Raw genomic sequence first — 22,178 nt, forward strand, 5'->3', positions numbered from 1 at the left:
TGACAGAATATATGAATTCTCTGATCTCTACGAGTTGATTTACATAATAAAAAAAAAGTTGATGTACTTTCTTCATATCTGCTTTCACTAATTCCCTACAAAATTAGTTTTCCTTTTCTTTCTTTCATTGGCTCTGAAGTTCTTTCATTTTCAATATACACCGACCTACATCTTTACCCAGCTTATAGTATTGTTGTAAAGGACTAAAGGTGCTACTGCCCACTACTCGCAGAGAAGTTGAAACTCATGTTTCTTTCCTTCTCCACTCTGAGAAATAAAGAAACCTCCTTAGCTTTTCCACTTTATTCTCTTAAAAGGAGAAGAGTCTCAAAGAATGCAGATTACCTTCAATTTGCGATTCTGTTTGCCAAGAATAAATGCATCAATCAATGCCAATGGATCTAGATATCAGCCTCAGAAAAAGCAGAATAATACCCTCCAGTGCGCACGCTTGGTATATATAATTTAGACATAAAGAGAGCCGCACATATTAATCTGTAAGCAGAATCTTATGCTTGCCCATTATTCCTCAAGTGGAATAACTTTGAAGGAACTTTGCTGCCTTACACCGATAGAAGAAGAATCGTTTTGACTGAATCCTATTTAAGGACTTAAGGAGAACTCCAGTTTTTAGTTATGTGAGAAGGAAAGTGCGAGAAAATAGTGCAGGCCAAACTAATGGCTGATTATAGCTACACCAACGGAGGGTACATGTCCCAAGAGAGGAGTGCGAGGGGACCGAGGTCCGATGGCTGGGAAAGCAAGTATGGGTCTGAAACACACTCACCTGGATGGGGTAAACCAGGCTTTGCAACCAACGGTGTAGCCCATCAAGATCACGTGTGCAAACCTATCATTGTTGATGCCCAGGGAAGGAAAAGGCCAATCATTTCCTTTGGCCCGTCAGTAGACCATCAATTGAATGCTATTGTCAGAAAAACAGAAACTATTATTGAGCAACTCCATGTGCCTCAGGCCACATATGGAAATGGCTCCCCAACAAAGGTCGGACAAATGAAAGACTATGGTGCTCTTAACCATGGATGGAATAGGCCTCTCAATCCATCTCATGATCGACCACCCAAAGTTGATGAATTTGTAACTAAGGTCCAGAGTGAAGCAAGTCGAGCCAATAATACAAATCCTGCAAACAGCAGGTACTGGGGTCAGTCAGGGAATTCCTACAGCTATAGCGAGCCAAACAGCTATAGCGGGAACTATGAAAATGGTTCTAGCAGATGGAACAAGACAAGTGGTAATAACGTACGTGATCCATATTTTGGTGGATATCAAGGGAAAAATCATATGGAACGAGATACAAACGAGGAACCTACCATAATCACGTCAGGTGGATGGGCAAGACCCAGCCACTTAGGATGGGCAATACCACCCAACAAAGACGGTTCACTTACGAACCCAACAAACAATATAGGAGCTGCCATTGATTACTTGAAGGACGCTACGGTGCATACAGCTGTGAACACCCCTGCAAAACCCTGGTTTACAGTGCCAACTCCAACAGTGGCTACTATAGACAGCAGAGAGGCTCGACGGAGATATGGAAGCGTCTCAGAATCACCCCAAGCAGTCAACAGAGAAAGTACCTACTCATCAGCCATAGACAGCAGGGAGGCTGTAAGAAGGTATGGTGGTCAGATAATGTAAGAACAAGAATCTTGTTCTATCGATTGGTTGATGAAGAATCTATTTCTATCCTATTACTATAGTTTAAACTTCATCTCCTCTCTAGTGCCTTGTTCGTTTCCTTCAAGTAACTACAGTGTGTAATTTCTGTTCTGATAATAAGAAAATAAGGTTCTTTTGTGTATCTGGTGTTGTTTAAGGAGCACATTGTTTGGACTTAAAATATTAAAACAAAGCCCTCTTTGAGTTAGCTTTGTTTCTTGAGTATGCAGCCAATTTGTGATATAGTGACGGACTGACGGTAACAAATGTAAAATCAATGTAACATAACTGATCAAAACCAAATTACCAAAGTATTTGGAAACTTTTCATGGAAGATAGTAATTTAGCCCAAAATATATGTGGTCTAAATGAAATTGGAAGAAGATTCACTAATGCCAACAATATCTTAAGAAACAAACTGAATGCTGTATCATCAAATATGTAAACGATGAAAGGGTTGCGCACTTCAAATATGTAATGGAGTAACCTAACCCAATACACGGTTCACACTTTTTTTTTTTTTTTTTTTTTTTTTTTTTTGAGATGGATTAGAGGTTATGGCTGACCTCAAATTGTCTGAAGTACAAAGATTCATTTTTGTTCTCCATTACAAAGTTCTGTAGCCTAACATCTACTGGAGAAACAAGTGTTTACATAGCCATCCTGTGACTGGCATGCATAGCTTTGACAAGTAGTCAGCTGCTTGATTACACTCCCTGTAGGTATGCAAGAATGATACATGTACAATTGACTTGCATAGTGACCCATAGCTGCTACCAGACTCCTACAGTACCAAGGTGGCTTCTCCCTACCATTTAAAATGTTGTTTTTTTTCGATAAGTAATCTATACTGATTGTAAAGTGCAGAAGCACAAAGTTACAGACATAGTTAAGGAGATCCTCACAGGGCCTATCACAGACTCACAATATCAAAGCATAAAACCTAAGCTTACAAGTTCACGCTCTAGTAATAACACCTGAAGATGATCCCATAATGACCTGCGGCCAGTTTAGTACAAAGTCCCTGAAATGATATTCATTACGGTGAGCAGAGCAAGACATTAGGGGTAAGGGACCTCTACAAAACCCTGCTTTCTGATCAAAAAAAAAAGCAGAGCAAGACATCCAGAACCATAGCAGCCCCTTTACTTCCATGTCATTGGCAAGTTAATCTGTAGCACACAAAAATAATTATCAATAATAAGCTGAAATCATCCAAATAATTTAGTTTGTATTAGAGATTCATGAAGACATTGGAGTACGTATAAACTAAAAGATATAAAAACCACATTCAAAAATTGTGCCACAAAACAACTTCATCTTGATAAGAAATCAAGTTTGTTTCTCTAACCTCTATTTTGTTACAAACATTTGGAGATCGAGACAATTACAAGATACTGATATCCCGTTTCTTCGCCTGTGACCTATTTCCTGAGCACACTTCTCAAAGTGCCCTTCACCGTAACAGTACAGTAGCTTGGTATCCGTCTGTGTAGTCCACCTCGATCTCATGTCACTTCAAAGCAAATCCCAAGTTACTTTCCAACATCTTCATTATACTTTACAAAGATCTTCATTATACTTTACCCAAACTCTCCAACATCTTCAAAGATCCGCAAGGTCCTCCTTAGAGAGAAATAATTTAACTAGGTTCCCTCAATCAGCACTTTGAATGTCTTGTATTGACTAGTTAGAACAGCATATTCCCCTTGTCCTACAGGTTCACGGCCTTCAGGACGTACGAACTGGAAGAAGCTGGTTAGTCTCTTTTTGGACATATGGGTTGCAAATCCTGGTCACGAATCTGCTATTTTATACTATCTTCCTGTATTCGCATTTGGAAACCACCAGTTCAAGCTTATGTCACTAAAAACTTTATCCAGCTTAATGCTTCTCTCTTCAACAAAATCAGCTAGACCACCAAAAATGTGGTTAACCTCACGATAATAAAACCTCTCACCCTTCCGCTTCAAACACTGAAGTGCAAAAAGGTTCTTCCTGGAACATATTGACAAGAGCCAATTTTTTTTAAACTTGACCAATCTTTAAATCAATTACTAATCAGTTTCCCGACAAAGCAAGACAAAACATAATCCATCAGAACTATATAGTGCTCATAACTATTGCTTTCCCATGTTACCTAAACTTATCATTGGTGTTTTGACCTCTGATCATGACTCCAATACTTAGTGTGTATTGTTTTGAACACAAGAAAATCCTGACGTAACCAATGAAACCCATTGAGTTCACACTTGAACATAAGTTTCTTTCAGAATACAGAGAAGATGATTTCAACAGTTGCATTAGTAGAAGCATTTAAGGGTAGATTGGATGTGAATAGTAGAGAACAGAACAGGCTTCCAAGTTCTTGACTTTGACAAGTGAAACAAAACCTCTACACATCTTCACAAAAAGTTTATTTTACAAAATTACATACTTATGGATACAATCTCAAGCATGCACCCATTAATTTCATTTTAGGTAGTTTGAAGGAAAGGGTCAAGAGTCTATACCTCTCAACTGAGAAATCCTGCTATGTAAAAGTCCCGTTGGTATACAGTCAAATATTTGTCCTTTAGAGAAATGATCTGTGAAAACCCAGTAGCAAATTCAACTCGATAGAGAAATCTCACCCAGTAACCTGCAAAAGCTCATATCACCAATAATCACCACAAGAACACTTCCCATCAACAAAGTGGTGGAAGCGGTTCACATCTCTGACAATGATCTCCCTCCTAACTATTTTGGAAATATACTTTGTTACAGTGTGGCAGTACCCACAAACACGGAGATTCTTAGTAATCCTAATCTAGCTTCCAGATGGGGTGCTTATAAGGCCAAATGCAATTGCTAATCTCTCACTATGGCCCCAAAGCAACTTCGCCTTCATCTACTCATCCACATCACGCAGCACACAACTTGTATCAGGAATGTATCCAGATGCTTCAATCTGCATATTTATACTCTCCAACATTTTATATATTTCTTCCCTGAATGGATGTGAATCGTCTCCTGCAAAGAATGCATGGACCACGTTTGCTACTTCAGTCAAGCTATACCCTGGTGTTTTTCTCAGCCCTCTCTTCCTCATCAGGCCTCTTACATAGTCTACTTCACTCCATCTCCTTCCTTCAGCATACATATTTGACAGTACAACATATATTCCCAGGTTCATGGCATCTAAAATAAGTAATCTATCTGCAGTTTTAATTCCTATATTTATATTTTTGTGAGTTTTGCATCCACTGAGCAGCGCTTCCAGCACAGCACTGCTAGGCTCAAAAGGCATATGTTCAATCAATGCTTCAGCCTCGTCAAGCCGCCCTGCCCTGCCCAGAAGATCCACCAAACAAGCATAATGTTTTTCATTAGGCATAATTCCATGGTCTCTACTCATAATATGAAATAAATTTATACCCTCGTCCACTAGTCCAGAGTGGCTACAAGCAGACAAAAGAGAAACAAAAGAGGTCTGATTTGGCCGAATTCCCTTCTTGTTCATATGACTATAAAGACCAACAGCTAGATGTCCATGACCATGCATACCGTAGCTGGTGATCATCGAGTTCCAGAGAACCACATCTCTGGACATCGATACATTTTCAAATACTTTCTTGCAAGATTCTATTTTCCCACACTTGGAATACATGTCAATAAGTGCGGTTCTAACAATTTCATCAAGTGAAAACACATGCCGTATCAGATAAGCATGAATGCTCTGTCCTTTCTTCAGAGAACCAACATGGGCACAAGCATGGATCAAGCTAACAAGAGTAAATACATTCGCATCAACTCCCTCTTCTTGCATTTGACAAAATATTTTAAATGCCTCCTCAGCATGCCCATTTTGTGCTAATCCCATCAACATTGCGGTCCACGAGATGACATTTTTCTCCTTCATTGCACTAAAAACAGATCTTGCAAGCTTTACAGCACCAGACTTTGCATACAAGTCCACAATCGCGGTTGACACAATGACATTTGATTCAAGACGTCTTCGTAATACACAACAATGGAGAACCTTCCCATTATCCACACTAGATAGCTGAGCGCAACCCTGAAGGAGGCTAGCCATGGTTCCAGAGTCAAAACCCCCACCACTTAATACCAATACACCAAATAGGTCAAATGCTTTGAACACTAACCCATTCTGTACGTATCCTGAAATCATAGAATTCCAGGAAATCAAATTCCTTGCGGTCATCCTGTCAAAAACCTGTCTAGCACTTTCAACATCACCCATTTTCCCGTACATATCAATCAATGACGTACCAACCAGTATGTCACAACACATTCCAAAACCATTCAAACATCTATGAATGCACTTTCCAAGTCTTAAACTTCCTATCCCTATGCATGCTTGAATCAAACCTGCCATGGTTATCGGGGTCGGTCTAATTCCACAACCCTGCATCTGGAAAAACATTTCAAAAGCTATATCAAAACTACCTACTTGCACATAACCTTTAATCATTGAGTTCCAACAAACAACATCTCTATGAAATAACTCCTCAAATACATCTCTAGCTTCATCAACCTTACCGAATTTAACCAAAAAGCTTATCGCCGAACTTCCAAAGAAACGATCCTTTTCAAACCCGTTCTCCCTAGCAATTCTCACTATCTCCATCCCACTTTCAAAATCCAACAAACGCGCGCACGCCTTAAGCGCGAAAGTACATGTACAACTATCAACCTCAACACCATTATTAGTCCTCATTTTCCTATACAACTCAACTACTTTCTCATACCTATCATTTTTAAGATACCCGCCAATCATAGCATTCCATACAAGTGTATTCCCATCAAGAATTTGACCAAACACTTTACATGCATCATTCAAATGACCCACATCAGAATAAGCTTTTATAAGTTTTCTAGCTACGTCTTCATTCGCAGATAGCGAACGGGTAATAATATGCGCGTGGATTGCTTCAACGCAAATGGGGTGTTTTGAATATTCTTGTAATAAGGCAATGATTCTTTGTATGATAAATGGTGGTGGTTGGTTGAGTGGGGTAGATATAAAGGTTTTAAAGAAGAAGGAAGAGAAGGGTAGTTTGAGTAATCTTTGATAGCTATGAAGAGAAGGTGAAAGAGAAGGCATGAATGGTAGAGAAGTAAACAAGTTTTTGATTTGACGAGTTTTAGAAGTGATGTTTTTGAAAAAATTGGTTTGGTCTCATTTTATAGTTGACTTAACGGTCAAGCTTTTTAACCAATCACATTAGTTCCCTCCAAATTCCAATTTTGTAATCTCTTTTTTATGCTTTTTTAAGGTTCATCATATATATTGAAATGTTGGTTTTTATTTGTCAAAATTTTCGAAAAAAACAATAGTTGAGAGAGGATTCCAGATGAAGTGTATTTGCAAGGGCAGAACATTGCTGCATCCAGAGCTTTGAAGTTCAGATTACAAGCTATTTTCAGCCTTGGATGCTAAAGATTTTCGATCGAAATGGATTTATTCCTTTGGAGATTTAACAAATTCTCCACTAATGTTTGTTAAACCAAAAGGAGACCATTCCTTTGGATTCTATTAACAGATATGAAGGACATTATGTCCTTGTTGTAGAGGATCCCGTTCAAATTTAGCGGAAAACTTTGCGGCAAACAAGGCAAGTGACGCACACTTGTATGATGGCTCCTGATGCTTATAAATCAAGCTGATCAACCTATATACAGAATAAGTGTTCCAGTTGAACCAAGCAGGTAAGCACCCCAACTCTACATGCAGCTGAGTAGCTGACGCATAAGCGTCATTTTTTTAAGAATTAAAGCAGTCATATAAGATCATCTAGCATTTGAATGCAAGCTGACTGAGTCTGTTTCGTAACTGAGTAAATCATGTGCAAGTTCAGAGTTCTGACACAAGTATGTAAAGGAAGCGGAAATAAGTCATTTAACTATACGATCAACTCAACGAATGGTGACACAAGAAAATGAAGATCATATGTTAAATCATTTATCGTTATGTTTGTATACAAAAAATCACTGTACTTATCCGTAATTGTGAGTGCATAGCACCAATATAATTGAGTTCTTCAAATCCAAATTAGATAATCAACAAGGGCTGCAAACCATCGTACAAATACTACAATTTGACTGTAAGCATTGCCACAACATAAACAACAACTCTTCTCGTTCCTTTCTTGAAGTGGACTAAGATGCTTCAAGTCAGTTGTCAGCTGGGCAAAATCTGTTGTACATTTCAGAAACATAGAGGTTATGACCATTTCAACAATTTAAATTAGTAGATATAACGCACTGCATAGATATGTTTTGTCTCTAGGTCTTACATCTCCACACTCACACACCAATTTGGTGGTGATAACGATGAGATATGTACATATTAAAAATGTATGGCGTGTGTGTCTGTGTCTGTGTCGTGTGTGTATGACACCCTAAACTGACACCAACACAAACCAGCAGGTGCCTTTTTTCCTTAAAAATGAGAGTTTTCATCACGGTCAGGATCGCTCATTGATCATAATGACCGGACCAATAAATCTTTAGATTGTGAAGGGTGAAACAAGGTAATTTTTAGTGATGACAAAACCAGAAAAGAAGTAAAAGCACAACACTTGCGAGTAAAGCCTCCATTTATACAGAAAAATTGCCAATTAAAATAGCTAAGGACAAAAGTGAACAATCAAGTCGTCCAAAAGTTACCTCAAGTTGGTAGCAAGTCAAAAATGAGATTGTTATCTGAGATTTCATTTCCTGGCCATGTTAAAGTGTTAAACCATACACACAACCATTAAATTGTGTATACATATGAATAAAGAAACTAAACAAAAAAACATGAAAGAATAAAACTAAACTGAGGAAAACAAAAAGTACCATGCATTGTGAAATACGATATAGCTACCAAGCCACTAAAGAACACCATCCCTAATGAGCAAAGTACGTCAACTCTCAACCGGTATGTAAACTTGAAATCAACATCAATTGAAGGCTCCTTCACCAAATCATTCAAGAGTGTTAATACTGAATGACATTCTGCACGATCCAAAACACGAGTAGAAACGGTTACCGAAGAGTGTAAAGTATGATGCCCTCCAAACTTACTTGATACACAATACAGTCCCACAATTGCATAGATGTTTCCAGCAAGTTCATCTACCGGTTGCCTAAGTAGCTCATCCTTTTTAAGAATATAATTAGTCTTCACAAAACTCTGCTTGATTGAGTAATACGAGAGCCCAAAACAATATATGAAGCAACACAAAACCAATAGCATCCACCTCATGTAGCTAAGCCAATCATCATATTCTAAAGTATGTAGACAGCGTATACAATTCGTCCCAAAGATAAGAGAAGTAGATCTTGTTAACCATATAATATCATTATTTGCTTCCTCCATAAGCTTAAACCCTTCCTCTTGGTTACCATATTTCATCCTCTCCAAATATTTTACATATTCTAGTTGTTCTTGAGTGAGTTGCTGCACTGGCCTAGTTGAGTATTCCATAGTCCTGAGACAACAAATCAAAAGCAGTACTATTTATAACCCAAATTACATTGATACGGATACGTGTCTCTTTATCCGACACGGACACCAAGGGCGGAATATCAAACATTGAGGTATCACATACAATATGTGTCTCACAAATTATTATGAAGAACATTTATTCATATCATTAATCAAACTTAGGGCTAAGTAACACGAATAGAAATTCACTGTTCTACGCTCTTTATTTCAAATATTCAATGCAGACAGATATGAAGAATTAAGGCAGAAAAGCGGAAAAAAGGAAAATGTGGTTACCTTAATAGGTTAACTCGAAGAGCAAGTACACTGTCCACTTCAGCTCAGCTCAGCTGCTCTACATTTTGTAGTTGGACTGCGGACGGACAATCTTTACATTTACCCATTTTCGGCCCAGGTAGGCCCATTAGCCAATCCTCATCTACTATAATAAAACACAATGGCAGGACAAAAAAAGGTCTGGATCGTCTAGGGATATGAGTTAGATTGGGGTAGATGTACGGTAGATATAGTTTTAAAACCCTTTCCAGACTAATTCTGATTGATACTTAAAAAATTTATTTAATGAATTAAATGTTTTGTAAATGAATTAAGAGTTTCTATGAATAAAATGGTTTGTAAATTAAATGAATTATTATATTTGGAATCACAATAGTTGGGCTTTGGGCTTCAATTGTGGGCTTCAAAGTAGGTTAAATTAATGCCCATTTAATGCCTAATTAAAAGCTTAAGAGGATTGCAAGGGAAATGAATGTCTTCCAAATTAAAAACAGGTTTTATTAAAAAAAATAAACCCCGCGATCTTCCAAGCACCACCAATTAAACGCCTCTCTCATGGAGTCTCTTTAATGTGCCTCTTAATTGTACCACTATAAATTCTCACCTCGCCACGCACTCTCTCTCCAAAGATAAGATGTAACGATGTCAGGAAGGGTCTTCAGAAGGTACAACTCGAGAATTTTTTTTTTCCCTAAATTCAATAATTGATTCTTATGGTTTAATTGTTCTGCTTTTGTTTCATTTCGTCCAAATTTTAAACTTTATTTGTTACATAGCACCTTTGACACAGTACATAGCTAAAAATGTGAACGCTACATTTGAATGTGTTTCTATAATTGGTTCTTCATATATTTTTTGTTGCTTCAACTTTTGTTTCACTTTTGGTTGGGTAATGCATAACTATAAATGGTTGGATTTGGTGTTTAGTGAACTGTCAAATAGTTGTTTGCGTAAAGGTCGAAGAGAATGCATAAATGAGCTATGGGGGTTATACGTAACTGATCTAAGCATTCTATGTTGAGTCTGAGTTTGTCAATCCGTTTTTGTGTGGTCGTTTTTTAATTTTAATTTTTTTCTCAATGGTAAATCAATGTTCAAGTGAAAAAGTTTATAAGAGTAAAAGAGATAAAAACCAAGGAATGGAGTTACATAAAGGAAGTCATTCAATTGTAAATACATGACTGAATTACTAAAGCAATTTGTCAACTCTATCCATTGCTTTTTGGTATGTATATATAGTGATGTTTTGGAAGAAACCGAAAATAGATTATGTTTATAATCATTTTATGGGGAACCTGATGTGAAGACAGATTTGGGTATTTTTACATTCGTTCAAGACTTTCATTTTTCATTTCTATACTGACTTTTCTTCTCCTTCTGCAATTATCTTTTGCAATACTTTTTTCTAGCGCAAAGGTTCCTTTTCCAAAGATATGAACTCTAGATAAGGTGAAACGTCTTGCGTTCGATTCCCACCTTCATAGTATAATTTATTGTCATTGTGAGCTTTCATACTTTTCTATATTTATCTGTTTAATTTTTTTTTTTTCATTTTTTGTCCTGTTAGGTTTTAGAATATTTTTAATATTTGACAACTTAGTTGATGACGTGATTTGATAACTCAAAATCAAAAGTTAGCATTCTACTTTTTTGAAAAGTCTAATTTCTAATTCATTTTTGCCCCACCTAATATGCGAACCAGAGGCATATAACCACCTTTTGATGTCGAGGTGTATGGACACTTATATCAATACATAAAGTTACTATTTTTTTTTGTGTTCACCGAGTAGCTTAATTATAAGATCATACTGGGGAAACTTCAAATGATCTCAATACTTGAGTGTTTACATCCATTAATAGTTAGCTTAGCATTGGATGTTGAAGGGGCTTTGGAGAAATGATATATATTGGCACTTAAGTTTCGTTTCATATAGTAGTAGACTTATAAAGTTATGGATTATGTTTTTCACTAAATAATGGCACATGCTTTAAGCCTTTAACACACATTTAGTCTTAATTGGTTTTTTAAGTTTTAGTTGTTTCGTCACATTTTGTGTAATTAATATATGCCAATTCAATTAAATATTTTTAAAATGAACTGAATGAATTATGTTTTGAAACCCATACCGCTTAGAAAGAGTCGAGTCGTCTCTCACATAACTCCCCAAAAGAAGTTTAAATGGTCCAAAAAAAATGAAATGGTTTTTAATTAGGTTGCCCCACTCTCTCATGTATTACTTTGCCGGTGTTTCCGTCATTATTTTTTATTTTTTATTTTTCATTTTCTTTAGTTTTTTCCCTCTCATGCACCTTTATGAATTCTGTAAGCACTCTTTATGCTCTCTGTGTGAGATTTTATTAATTTGTTCTACTAATTTGTTATACTGATTTGAAGAAAGCGGGCTTGGCAACTAGAAATCAAATTCAAGTGTGTATTTACTTACTCATAAGGCTTTTCAAGAATTTGTAATTAGTTTATCTCCTTAATGTTACCTTAGAATTAGTTCATTCTTTCCAGGGTCATATGGGTTTATGAGTTCAAATTAAATCTGGCATAACTACTGCTTCTTCTAGCTTTGTTAAGGGCACTTTTTTTTTGGTAGTCTTTAAAATGTTGATCTCAGTCCGTAACTTCTTAATTATATATTTGAACGACTCATTAAGTGATTTGTGAAAATCAAATGGTTGTTGTAATTGGAAAATGTACTTTAGGAAAACAATGTAACTCGCATAAATTTGAATTGTTATATTCGAATAGTTATTTGAAGTTTTACTGCTTTGTAATTTATCTATTTTCTGCCATCAATAGTTCATTTCTAATATTTGTTGAACAATTACAGAATCCACTTGAGGATTGATACATCGCAAATCTTTATGGATTGCACTCAGCGTAGGTGTGTGACAGTGTTGTCAGAGGAGTTAACGAGTGATGGAAATAGAGTTAGGAGTTGGACATGCTATATGGTGGAAGTTGTGACTGGGGCGTATCGATACCGTAACAGAGGTAAATAAATCCAATTTTTTAAAATTTAAACAAACCATCTGATTTGCTCCCTGCAAAAGTATATCATCTTTTGCAGGATTCTTTTCTAGCGCGGCGGTCCGTCTTCCAAATATATCGTTATCTAAGGTTGGTCTATTTTGAATTTTATATCCACTTCACTTTGGGTTTGAGTTGATTGGTTTATTGCTTTGATAAACAATATTGCTTATTTGGGTTTCTTTTAGTTTTCTCCACATTTTTTTTTATCTTAGTGTACCTGTGCATTCATAGGTATGGCTCATGTTGTGATGTCCATGAACACCATGCCTTGCTTATTCATGGTACTATTTTTCCATTCCTATTTGTCTATGCCTTTATCATTTGTCCATAGGTACCGCGAATCAATTTCATCACTATCGATATGTTTATACCTTGATTAACTTTTATGTACTGCATAAGTTTTGGCATATCTATGGAGCTTCATCTCATTGACCCTTTTAGTTACCTTTGAAAGTCGAGTTCAATGGTAGATTGTTCGTGCTATGAAAACATTCAATGTCTAATATCCAGTTTGGTTCACAGTTGCAATCGCAATGCATTAAATTCTCATTATATATATATATATATATATATATATATATATATATATATCAAATCAAATTCTAAAAACATATATAAATAATATTTTATGTTAGTATAATGTTCTAAAAAAAACTTGGTCCAAACATCTTATACTTGAAGGATGCTGCTATATATATTGAAGATTACTTGAAGGCTTGAAGCCAACAGACGTGCAAGCGACAAGCATTATGGACATGCAGGCTGGTTAAGGGTGAGCTAAAGAACATGAAGCTGGGAAATGGTTGACGTCAAGCAACCACAAGCTTTTATGGACAGTTGAAACATCAAGTGAAGATGCAAAACGTCAAACTGGTGAAATTTGATCCATCATACATACTGAATTACTGATGATTCCAATCATTTTTTATTTCCATTTTTCGGCGTCTATTTCTTATTTTCTTACATTGTTTGTCGTATTGGTCTATTTATTTATTCACCTGGAGAAAGACATTGAACTCCACTAGAATGCTTTGTGGATCCCGTTTTGTACTTGATTAGTTGTGTATTTGTGAGTAGTCCATTCTCCTCGATTATTATCACAAGAATATAGGTTACTGCAACTAAACTACAAAGACAATGTCTTGCTGACATCATTATTTTTTACGAGCTTCAAATCACATTTGATTATTTCATGTAACCATTGATGAACCCTTTTGAAGTTTTGCATGTTGAATTTGGGTGGCTTTTACTTTGTCCAGTCTATTTGGGTTTTGTTTTTGTAAATGTACTTAATTTGTAGCTGAGGTTAAATAGCTGGACAAATACACTATCACTTTTCCAAATAGTGCCTGACTAAAAAAATTGAAGGGGTCTCGAGATCTCATCTTCTCAAGCTTTTCTTTTCTTTAGCAGTGCAACTATTTTGCTAATTTCACTGCACGTTCATAGAATGTTAGTACTTGAGGTTTGATGGATGGCGTGTGGCTCATAATTATTTTGAAAGGTAATTACGCTATCAAATAAACTAAGCAGAAGCACATGACCAAGATTAATGCCACAAACAAGCACCTCATAACAAACCATGCCGCAGGCACGGGTAATATCTAGTTCCAATAATAATAGATATTTGAGTCGTACATAAGTACAACATTTTTTCAGAAAGGAAAAAAATTGATCGATGTCTTACCAAGAGGTTACAAAACTTTGTGAGGGGGAGATCTACCCTTTTTCATACCCAAACTACACCACTTGCATGGCTGCATAAAAAGAGACATACTCCACATACTTGCACACATTTGATCAGACGTTTTGAGGAATACACACAAACCACTTTCATCAGTTCCTGACAATAAATGATCCCGTGGATCTTAGGTACATTAACCGGTAATCAGGACTTATTGCGCAGACTGTTTGTTCAGGTTAAGCTCTTAAGCTTTCTGACATGCTCTTTGATGAACCATTAAGTTAAATTTGCCTTAGTCCTTAGATACAACTAGCTAGATAGATTCAGTCTTATTAGAATCTCAGCATTTATTAAGAAATAGCATCAAAACTTACATAGTCTAGGGAAGGCATCGGGTGGGGAAGTACCTGAAACTACCTCGGTCTATGACCTCACTGGACTTCAGGACTTGGTTCGGTATTATAACACCCTTTGTATTTCTTTTACTTTTGCTGGTACCATAATAATCTTATCTTATATATAAAGCGGATATCAGATTTCCCAATTAATTTCCGTATTCCCGGTTTTATACTAAAGTTTTAAATGGGAAGGATACTGGAAAGTTAGACAATCACTTATTTTTTGTTCTTCATTAAAAAGGTAAATTGGTCATTTAAAGTATTCCCATAACTAACTATAAAGGTCAACTTCTTCGGCAAACAGAGAAAAAGGAACCGTTTCGGCTGGTTCACAATTAAAAAAAAAAGAAAACCTCTCGTCTTCTTCGTTCCTAACCAATACTCAAATTAAAATCGAAACTAGAAATTTGATAATTCCTAACTTGCTCTCCATCAGAACAATTTCTATTGAACCAATAGCCAATCATTTTAAAGGTTAGTATGCATTTTTCTCTCTTAATTATTCTTTTAACTTCAAACTGAATTCTATGGGAATTCTTAATTTTAATTGCAAGCACTCCTTACATAATATTCTTCTAATACATTTGTTATTATCTTTCCAGTATGCATACTTTGTTATTCATGTTGACGTTGTTGTTTTTTTCCCCCTTTTCTTTTGGTGTGTGGGTGACGGTGGTGGGGAGGGAGTTATTGTTGTTGCCTTATTTCTAAAGACTGATACAGATTCACTTTGACTATGCTCACCATTATGCAACGCTGTAATACATTATTTTCAGCAATGGAATTTCCTCGGAATCTTTGTTGTTCTTATTAAATACAAGAGTTTTTCGCATCACTATGTTCTAATTTTACAGAATTTGCTGTTACCTTCTGAATTTTGCCCTCATAAAAAAAAATGTAGGTGATCGAAGTAATTTGTGAAGAATATGAGCTTGAATATGGGACAGATCATCTAGAGATGCATGTGGGGGTCGTTCAGTCTGAGGAGCGTGCAATAGTTATAGATGATTTGGTTGCCACTAGCAGAACCCTTTCCCTGCAATAAAGCTTTTAGGTGAGATTTTAGAGGTCCTCTTTTGGCTCTTAGTTCTTTTTCTTCATTGTGGTCATCTGCTTTCTAACATATGCATGGAACTGTTTGGGCATCATTTTACCAGAATGGGTAGGAGCGGTGTTATGCATTACTCATTGGTAATTCGTTCACAAGGTAATGGTTGATACATGAGACCTCCTAGGTAACGGAAAGCCATTTTGTTGTAGAATCGTGTACTTGCATTACTCTTAAATGCAAAAAAATTAGTGCCACTTTGTTTCAGTGTTTTAAATTTTATTTTTAGGTTTGTTGTTGTGTAGGGCGCGCATCAATTCACTGTGTGCTCCTCGTCTGCGAAAATACGTTCTCTAATAGATAGGTATGCACGAAAAAATTTCTTCTCTCCACTCTAATTGATAACTATTCGTTTTTTTGTTTATCGCCCACTATTATGATGAAACTTACTTGATGATGAAATATACTGTATATCTGCGTCTGGCAGCTTTTGGTCTAGCAGCTTTTGGTCATATTACTTGGGACTTTTTTGCAGATGGTGAAGAGGACAAGGAGGAGTATTTTTTCAACAAAATTTTTGTTCAACTAGTATTAGAGAACGATATTTGCTTTCTAAGTAACGAGTTCAGGTTTGGTCCTAATCTCTGTTGCCTAATCTTTATTGGAAAAAATGAAAATCTTTTTGTTGCTTATTGCTTTTCTCTTGCTTCCTTCCAGTTTTGAAGAAAGGGAAAGGAGTGGGAGTGGTGAAAGCGCAACTGACGATATCGACAGACAAGAAAACTTGAAAACATATCTACTGTATCATCAAGGGTATTGGTCAAAATGGTTAGTTTTATTTCATTTTGCACTTACATTAAAGTTTTGGAGTGCTTGGTCTAATTTTGTTTTTTCATTTTGCAATTAAATTAGAATTTTGGAGTGCTTCGTCTGATTTCCTGATTTAAATGGGGTTGTATTATGTTACTTTAAATGGGGTGAACAAGAACCCTCAAAACTATGGTTCTGTTAGGCACTCAGGTAGTATGAGCTCAAGCATTTCCTTACATATAAAGCGGATACGGGATTTTCCAATTAGTTCCCGTATTCCGATCTCTCGGCTATTATCAATGCGTTGTCTTCTTCACCAAAGCTAATGGATGCATTTACAGGTAAAGTTTCTATCCTCTTTTCTTCTTTTGCTTCAGTTGTTCTTTAATCCCAAATTTTAAATGGTTCAATTATAATAAACTAAAGGCCTGTTACGGATTGAATGTGCAAAACGGGTAGGAGCGGTGTTACTTCAAAAGGTGTTAGCCCAAGAATATTTAGGTGCGTTATAATAAACCCTGCCTATTACTCACATTGATTAGGTAAAAAGAAAAAGTATATTTAATAAAAGTTTAAGATAGATAGACAAGACATTATTTTTTATTTATTCAATGCATACTTTCTTTTTGTGATTATAAATGCAGGCCAAAGTGGAAATTCATACTCTTAATACTATCTACCCAAATCCTATATCCGAGCATCCAAAAGTGAGTGATTCTAAACTAATCGAAAAAAAAGTTTTTATTTAATTGTTTACTTCAGATAACTGTTATATATATATTAGAGAGAAAATGTATATACCAATATGCTATTACATATTTTTATGTGTAATTAGAGATAAACTTTTGAGATAAGCTATTGTTTTCGCGTTTTATTTAGTATATAAATTTACATACTAATACCTTCATTAGTTATGTTGCCTACCTTCTTCATTACTTTCCAAACCCTAAGCTGCCTACATATTCACTCGACCACTTCAAAAACTCAAAAGATGCATACTTTAGGATTTTGTAGGAAGGTTAATGTAAAGTTGATGAACAATAGCCTTTTTTTATTCTTCCTCCTTTTCCTTTCTCACTCATTTGAAGCTTTATCAAGAAAGCTAATTAGACTTCTAGGTACAGAATGCATAAATTAGTCACAAAATATAAACCAATCCAATCATTAGCGACATTCCAGAAGAAAAATGTCATATAACCCATTAGAAAGGAGAGCCAACAAATCTGCAGTCAGAGAAACCAAGTGAACTGATCACATTGCAGGATTTTCCTAGAGGGCAATTGCACAATGAACGATAATGAATTAGCGTTGTATCATGCCATTGGTTTGATACCTGTCACTGTGGATGAAGGGGTTGTTACTGCAAATTTAGTTGGGGCGTCACTTTTTATTTTTTTCCAAGAGAAGGTTTTTCTACATGAATCTTCCTTTTTTGTAGGTAATTTTGATCCTACTCCTGATTTTGTGGTTAAGTTTTTAGAAGTTTGGGGAGCAAAGAATTTGGGTAAAATATCAAGTAGGAAATATTCCTCTTAGAGCCAACAAGCCCTTACAATTTTGCCTGTATTTTCTTAAAAATGAGTTGGAATAATTCCCACAAATTAAACACACTCTTGGTTCTTAATTAACTCTTCTGAGATGTCTAAGATTTTGACTGAGCTAGCTCGGCATGTGCGGGACAATGGTTAGACTGCCAGTTTTTTAGTGAGTTGGTGATCTGGCTCAGGAGCTTCAAACCATTAATGGACTATCCGTGATGATTGATATGTATCTCTCTCTTATTTAGGTTAGGGATGTGTAGAGATTTGTTTAACACGATGAATCACGAGGTACGTAGTGCAATATCAATAGAAAAAACTCTGGGGACTTGAGTTATAGTTATGTTTGATGAAGTATTCTTGAAGAGGATGAAAAAGTATGGTTAATATGCTAGCATGTTTTTTTCATGCTTTATAATGAGATAAGTATGGTGAATATGTGCATGTTGTGTGTATATGCTTTATAATGAGTTAGTTGTTGACCATGCGTGTTTCTGCTTTGTTATAGAGGTGTATGCATGCATGTGGTTGTAGATGTGCTTACCTGCACCTGAACGTGTGTTAGTGACTTCGTGGGTATGCTAGCAAGTTTTTTTCATGTTAGTGCGTGTAAGGTGCTTGGGTTCATGGATGTATATTATTTTTAAAATCTGTATGATTATAACGTTATAAGCCATACCATTGTTTTTGGCAAAATAATTAAAAATAAATAAAATTGTTAATTCTTTCAATCTTCAATCAACCATCGGTAAGTTCTATGCCTTAAAGTATGTTATCTGTTGCCATCTTTTATTATTTGTAACAGGAGGTGTTTCAATTAGAAAATTGAATATTATTTTGTTAAAAATCATGTCTTGGGTAGGGTAGCTCATTAGCAACTCAATCCTTCTTGATACAGATATTACCATTTGAAAATTCTGTTGAATGGCCTGGAACCTCAACTAAGGAAACAAAGCCTAAACGGATGCATAGGAAGTCCGAATGTGTGGTAAATATACAACCGCAATGATTTTTAAATATTTGTTTTTATCAATTCTTTATCCTTTATAACTAACACGAGGGGAAAAAATGTGCATATTATGTTGGCACAGGAAATTTATCCATACAATTTTAGTGAAACCGTGGAAATTTCAGACACGACTGCTGCATCTAAGAGAATCCGCAAAATTTACCAGGTAATAGACTTTAATTATGTTCAGTAAAATGCTAAACTTCCATCTATTGTTATATTTAGTTTAAATAAAAGTTTGATGAAAGAATATGTCGTTATAGGAGTGAATGTGTGTGCTGTGGTGTGGTGTTGTGGATGTGGTAGTGTATGGTGTGGTCTGGTTTGGTGGAGGTGGTAGTGTGTGCGTGTTTTGTGTGTATGTGTATGCTGGCAGGTCATGTGCTAGAGTGTTGTGTGTGTGACGTGGTGTTGTGTTGTGTTGTGCTGTGTGTGTGGTGTAGTGTTGAGTGTTGGGTTTTATTGCTGCTGTGTACTTGGTGCTGCATTCTGCCTTCTGCTGCTGCGTGCTAGGTGCTATTTTCTGCCTTCTACTATTGCTGCTATTTATCGCCTTTGCTTCCAAGTCTTTGCGAATTTCTTTTTTTTGATGCCTGGTGGTGTGTGTGTGGTGAGTGTGCTGGTTCGTATCTGTGTGCAAACTGGTGTGTGATGCTGTAGTAATGTAGGTGGCAGGTGGTTTAGTAGTGTAGTTGACTTATTATGCTGCTGATGTTGCGGTTTGAGATTGGAGCATGTAAACGGTTATAGGACTCAATGCTGGAGATGGATTGGACCATGTCGTTATTATTATTGTCCTAAACTTACTATTGTTTTATTATTTATGGTTATTAGATATTTTGTTCTTGGAATTTAATTTGTATTGCAACAGTGATGTTACTAATGTCTACTAGATTTGCTCTGCCATGTAATAGTTGTGCAATAGGATTTACATAAATAGGTGTTCTAGCAAACTACTAGATTTGCACTGCCATGTAATAATGTTTGTTATGATATTGGTAAACAAGCGATGTACATAAAAGGACAAATCCTAATTCTAATTGGAAATTTGGGGTGTAACACCGTGGGTTTCAGAAACTTACTGCTATGTACATTCAATGACAGTCAGTGCATGAATTCTCATGAAAAGATGTAAAAACTATTGCATACGTATTAACTTAAGTTTCTAAGGACAAATCCTAATTCTAATGCTAGGGTGAGATTTCTAGATATTTTTCATCACATAAAAGGAAACGAGACTTTGTCACTAAATACACTTATTTAGACAGAAAATAAAGCTATATACAACCTAGAAATACTTAATTTTTGCGAAAGGTTACAGTAGGACGCTGTGTCCTCAAAGTGTCAAGATGAAGAAAGAATATACCTGAGAGGCTTGAGCAAAAATAAAGCTGATATCTGCAACAGAAAATTATGCTAACACAACATATAATATACAAAAACAAAAGGGAAAGGGCACATAAAAAACTAAAACAACAAATATGTACATCAACTTACACTTCCCTAATTAAGAATTATGGGTATGTCCATTCTAGCTTCATCTCTATCGAAGTGCCATTCTTTGGCATCACGCCAGTTTATCATGGCCTGCCAAACTTCACTCCACTTTCTCTTTTTAGAAGCATCCAAATGAGTTATCATGTCTTTGTCTTTGGGGAAGCAACGAACGTACTTCAAGTACCTTGAAGAGCGCCGACGCCAGACCCAAAATCTCAAAGAACGAATTATCCTGTTCGCCGGACACATAGAATCTACTTGTACCCAGTCATGAAAAGTGGCTGAAAACTGTGGGAAGAATGCCCTCATTATCCAGCATGCGGTAACGGGCAAGGTGATATAATGGTGCCGAAAATCACGAGCCCTTTTCAGGTTCTCAATTAAGAGGTTCGTGATGTCGAAGAAAGTGTGTTGCTGAGCGAGAGCATGGAAAGTCTTGCAAGCTGATTTGGTGGTAGTAGAAAAATGTCAATCCCCCATGATGTTCAGAAGGATAAACAACATGGCAGTCCCGACATTCATTGTCATACTTGCTAGGGGAATTGTTTTGTCCGGCCATCAGCCAGCTTCCTCACGTTCAACCACTCAGGTGAGGCCATCACCGCAGAGGCCGGCGAAATCTTCCCAAAAGTAGTGATTAAAGGAGTTCTGTATGATGTATTGAATTGTGGGGGTGGGCTCGTGATAGGGAAGGTCCAAAGTGATAGCAATTATTGGCTCGTGAAAGATATGTCTGGTGTTACCCATACGAATTGTGAATCTGTTAAAAAAGAAACCACGTGCACCATTAAATGTTGTTGTATCCTCCATATGATCATAAAAATATGCCGCTAAACGTGGAGAGTATGTCTGCTCAGGTTGTAGAACGAAGGAGGACCAACCAGCTTGGGTGATAAGGTCTTTGAAATAAAATCCATACGAAGGAGAATCCAACATAACCTAGAAGGATTGTTTAGAGATGATCTTTGGAGGTTCCATTATTGGAGATGCAGATAGGAAGGCAGGAAATGGATGAAAGAAGACGTGTGATGAAAGACACCACTTAGAGACAAAGGTAAACCAATTTTTAGAATTTGATGGAAATGACTGAGTAAAAACAAATAACGTTGATTACAACAGGAAAATTGCACTACACGTAATTAGGGTTACTAAAGAAAAAATAGAAAACGACAAAGAACGGAAATTCGAACGGAAATTTGCAAAATTTAATTTGGGCCATGGCCAGAGTAATGGTGAGGATCCTTAGGTGGGAGAAATCCATTTCTAAGATTCTCGACTAAGTCAATCCGTGCAACAGCCTGTTGCAACAGGGCGCTCTATGTCTGGTAAATCTCGGATTGGTTCTCCATTATGAGATTGTGATTTGTCAAGAACTAGTTGTGGATGTGCAAGAATTGTGCTTGTTCCTCGTCGTGCATTGTCTGAAGCTCGTGAAACTCAAGAAGACTGGTAATGATGATGTTCTGACGTGCAGTGTGTATAATGTCATTAGTCCTTGGTGAATTAAACGAAGGCCTTCTATAGGATTAAATATGTTGTGTATTGCATTGTCAGCGAAGATGTTTACAGAGGAAAAAGCTTCGTCGGTTTCTGCACCAGCATGGTTCTTTGCAACGTCGAGAGTCCAAAAACCATTCATACAAACGGAGTGAATGGTGAGAATGTTAGCTGTTCTGAGATAGGTAGTAGGAGCA

General features: G+C 36.4%; 2 protein-coding genes and 3 long non-coding RNA genes across 13 annotated transcripts; 3 read left to right on the forward strand and 2 right to left on the reverse strand.

Moving 5' to 3' along the window:
- The first annotated feature begins 503 nt into the window (after positions 1 to 503).
- Positions 504 to 1,828, forward strand: LOC147517582 (uncharacterized). Its single transcript, XM_086589768.1, has one exon. The coding sequence runs from the start codon at positions 679 to 681 to the stop codon at positions 1,663 to 1,665; it is 987 nt and encodes a 328-aa protein (XP_086445894.1). The 5' UTR covers positions 504 to 678; the 3' UTR covers positions 1,666 to 1,828.
- Positions 1,829 to 2,042: 214 nt separating this feature from the next.
- LOC147517583 (pentatricopeptide repeat-containing protein At5g39350-like) lies at positions 2,043 to 6,923 on the reverse strand. The gene is made up of 3 exons (XM_086589767.1): positions 4,200 to 6,923; positions 3,038 to 3,684; positions 2,043 to 2,858 (listed from the first exon to the last, which is right to left on the reverse strand). Exon 1 carries the CDS (start codon positions 6,791 to 6,793, stop codon positions 4,577 to 4,579), a length of 2,217 nt encoding a protein of 738 aa, XP_086445893.1. The 5' UTR covers positions 6,794 to 6,923; the 3' UTR covers positions 2,043 to 2,858; positions 3,038 to 3,684; positions 4,200 to 4,576.
- Positions 6,924 to 7,629: 706 nt separating this feature from the next.
- On the reverse strand, positions 7,630 to 9,555 carry LOC147517584 (uncharacterized). Of its 2 annotated transcripts, none has more exons than XR_015211500.1 (5): positions 9,458 to 9,555; positions 8,758 to 9,164; positions 8,530 to 8,644; positions 8,359 to 8,409; positions 7,630 to 7,885 (listed from the first exon to the last, which is right to left on the reverse strand). It is a non-coding gene; the product is annotated as an uncharacterized LOC147517584 (long non-coding RNA). The 2 variants fall into 2 exon arrangements; XR_015211499.1 differs by having other exon boundaries at positions 8,530 to 8,647.
- A 348-nt stretch (positions 9,556 to 9,903) lies between these two features.
- LOC147517585 (uncharacterized) lies at positions 9,904 to 13,577 on the forward strand. The gene is made up of 4 exons (XR_015213901.1): positions 9,904 to 10,122; positions 12,298 to 12,461; positions 12,538 to 12,587; positions 13,182 to 13,577. It is a non-coding gene; the product is annotated as an uncharacterized LOC147517585 (long non-coding RNA).
- A 1,325-nt stretch (positions 13,578 to 14,902) lies between these two features.
- LOC147517586 (uncharacterized) lies at positions 14,903 to 19,898 on the forward strand. 8 transcript variants are annotated; one of them, XR_015211492.1, is made up of 12 exons: positions 14,903 to 15,056; positions 15,484 to 15,636; positions 15,740 to 15,789; positions 15,936 to 15,994; positions 16,166 to 16,259; positions 16,348 to 16,458; positions 16,543 to 16,781; positions 16,867 to 16,941; positions 17,085 to 17,147; positions 18,877 to 18,966; positions 19,070 to 19,153; positions 19,251 to 19,898. It is a non-coding gene; the product is annotated as an uncharacterized LOC147517586 (long non-coding RNA). The 8 variants fall into 8 exon arrangements; XR_015211494.1 differs by having other exon boundaries at positions 16,118 to 16,259; positions 16,348 to 16,781; XR_015211489.1 differs by having other exon boundaries at positions 16,348 to 16,781.
- Positions 19,899 to 22,178: the final 2,280 nt, after the last annotated feature.

The sequence above is a fragment of the Coptis chinensis genome, chromosome 2, assembly GCF_015680905.1.
Source record: "Coptis chinensis isolate HL-2020 chromosome 2, ASM1568090v1, whole genome shotgun sequence".
Taxonomy (NCBI): Eukaryota; Viridiplantae; Streptophyta; class Magnoliopsida; order Ranunculales; family Ranunculaceae; genus Coptis; species Coptis chinensis.

Coding starts and splice junctions, on each gene's coding strand:
- LOC147517582 (XM_086589768.1), top strand. CDS start 679: ATGGCTGATTATAGCTACACCAACGGAGGGTACATGTCCCAAGAGAGG.
- LOC147517583 (XM_086589767.1), bottom strand. CDS start 6,793: ATGCCTTCTCTTTCACCTTCTCTTCATAGCTATCAAAGATTACTCAAA.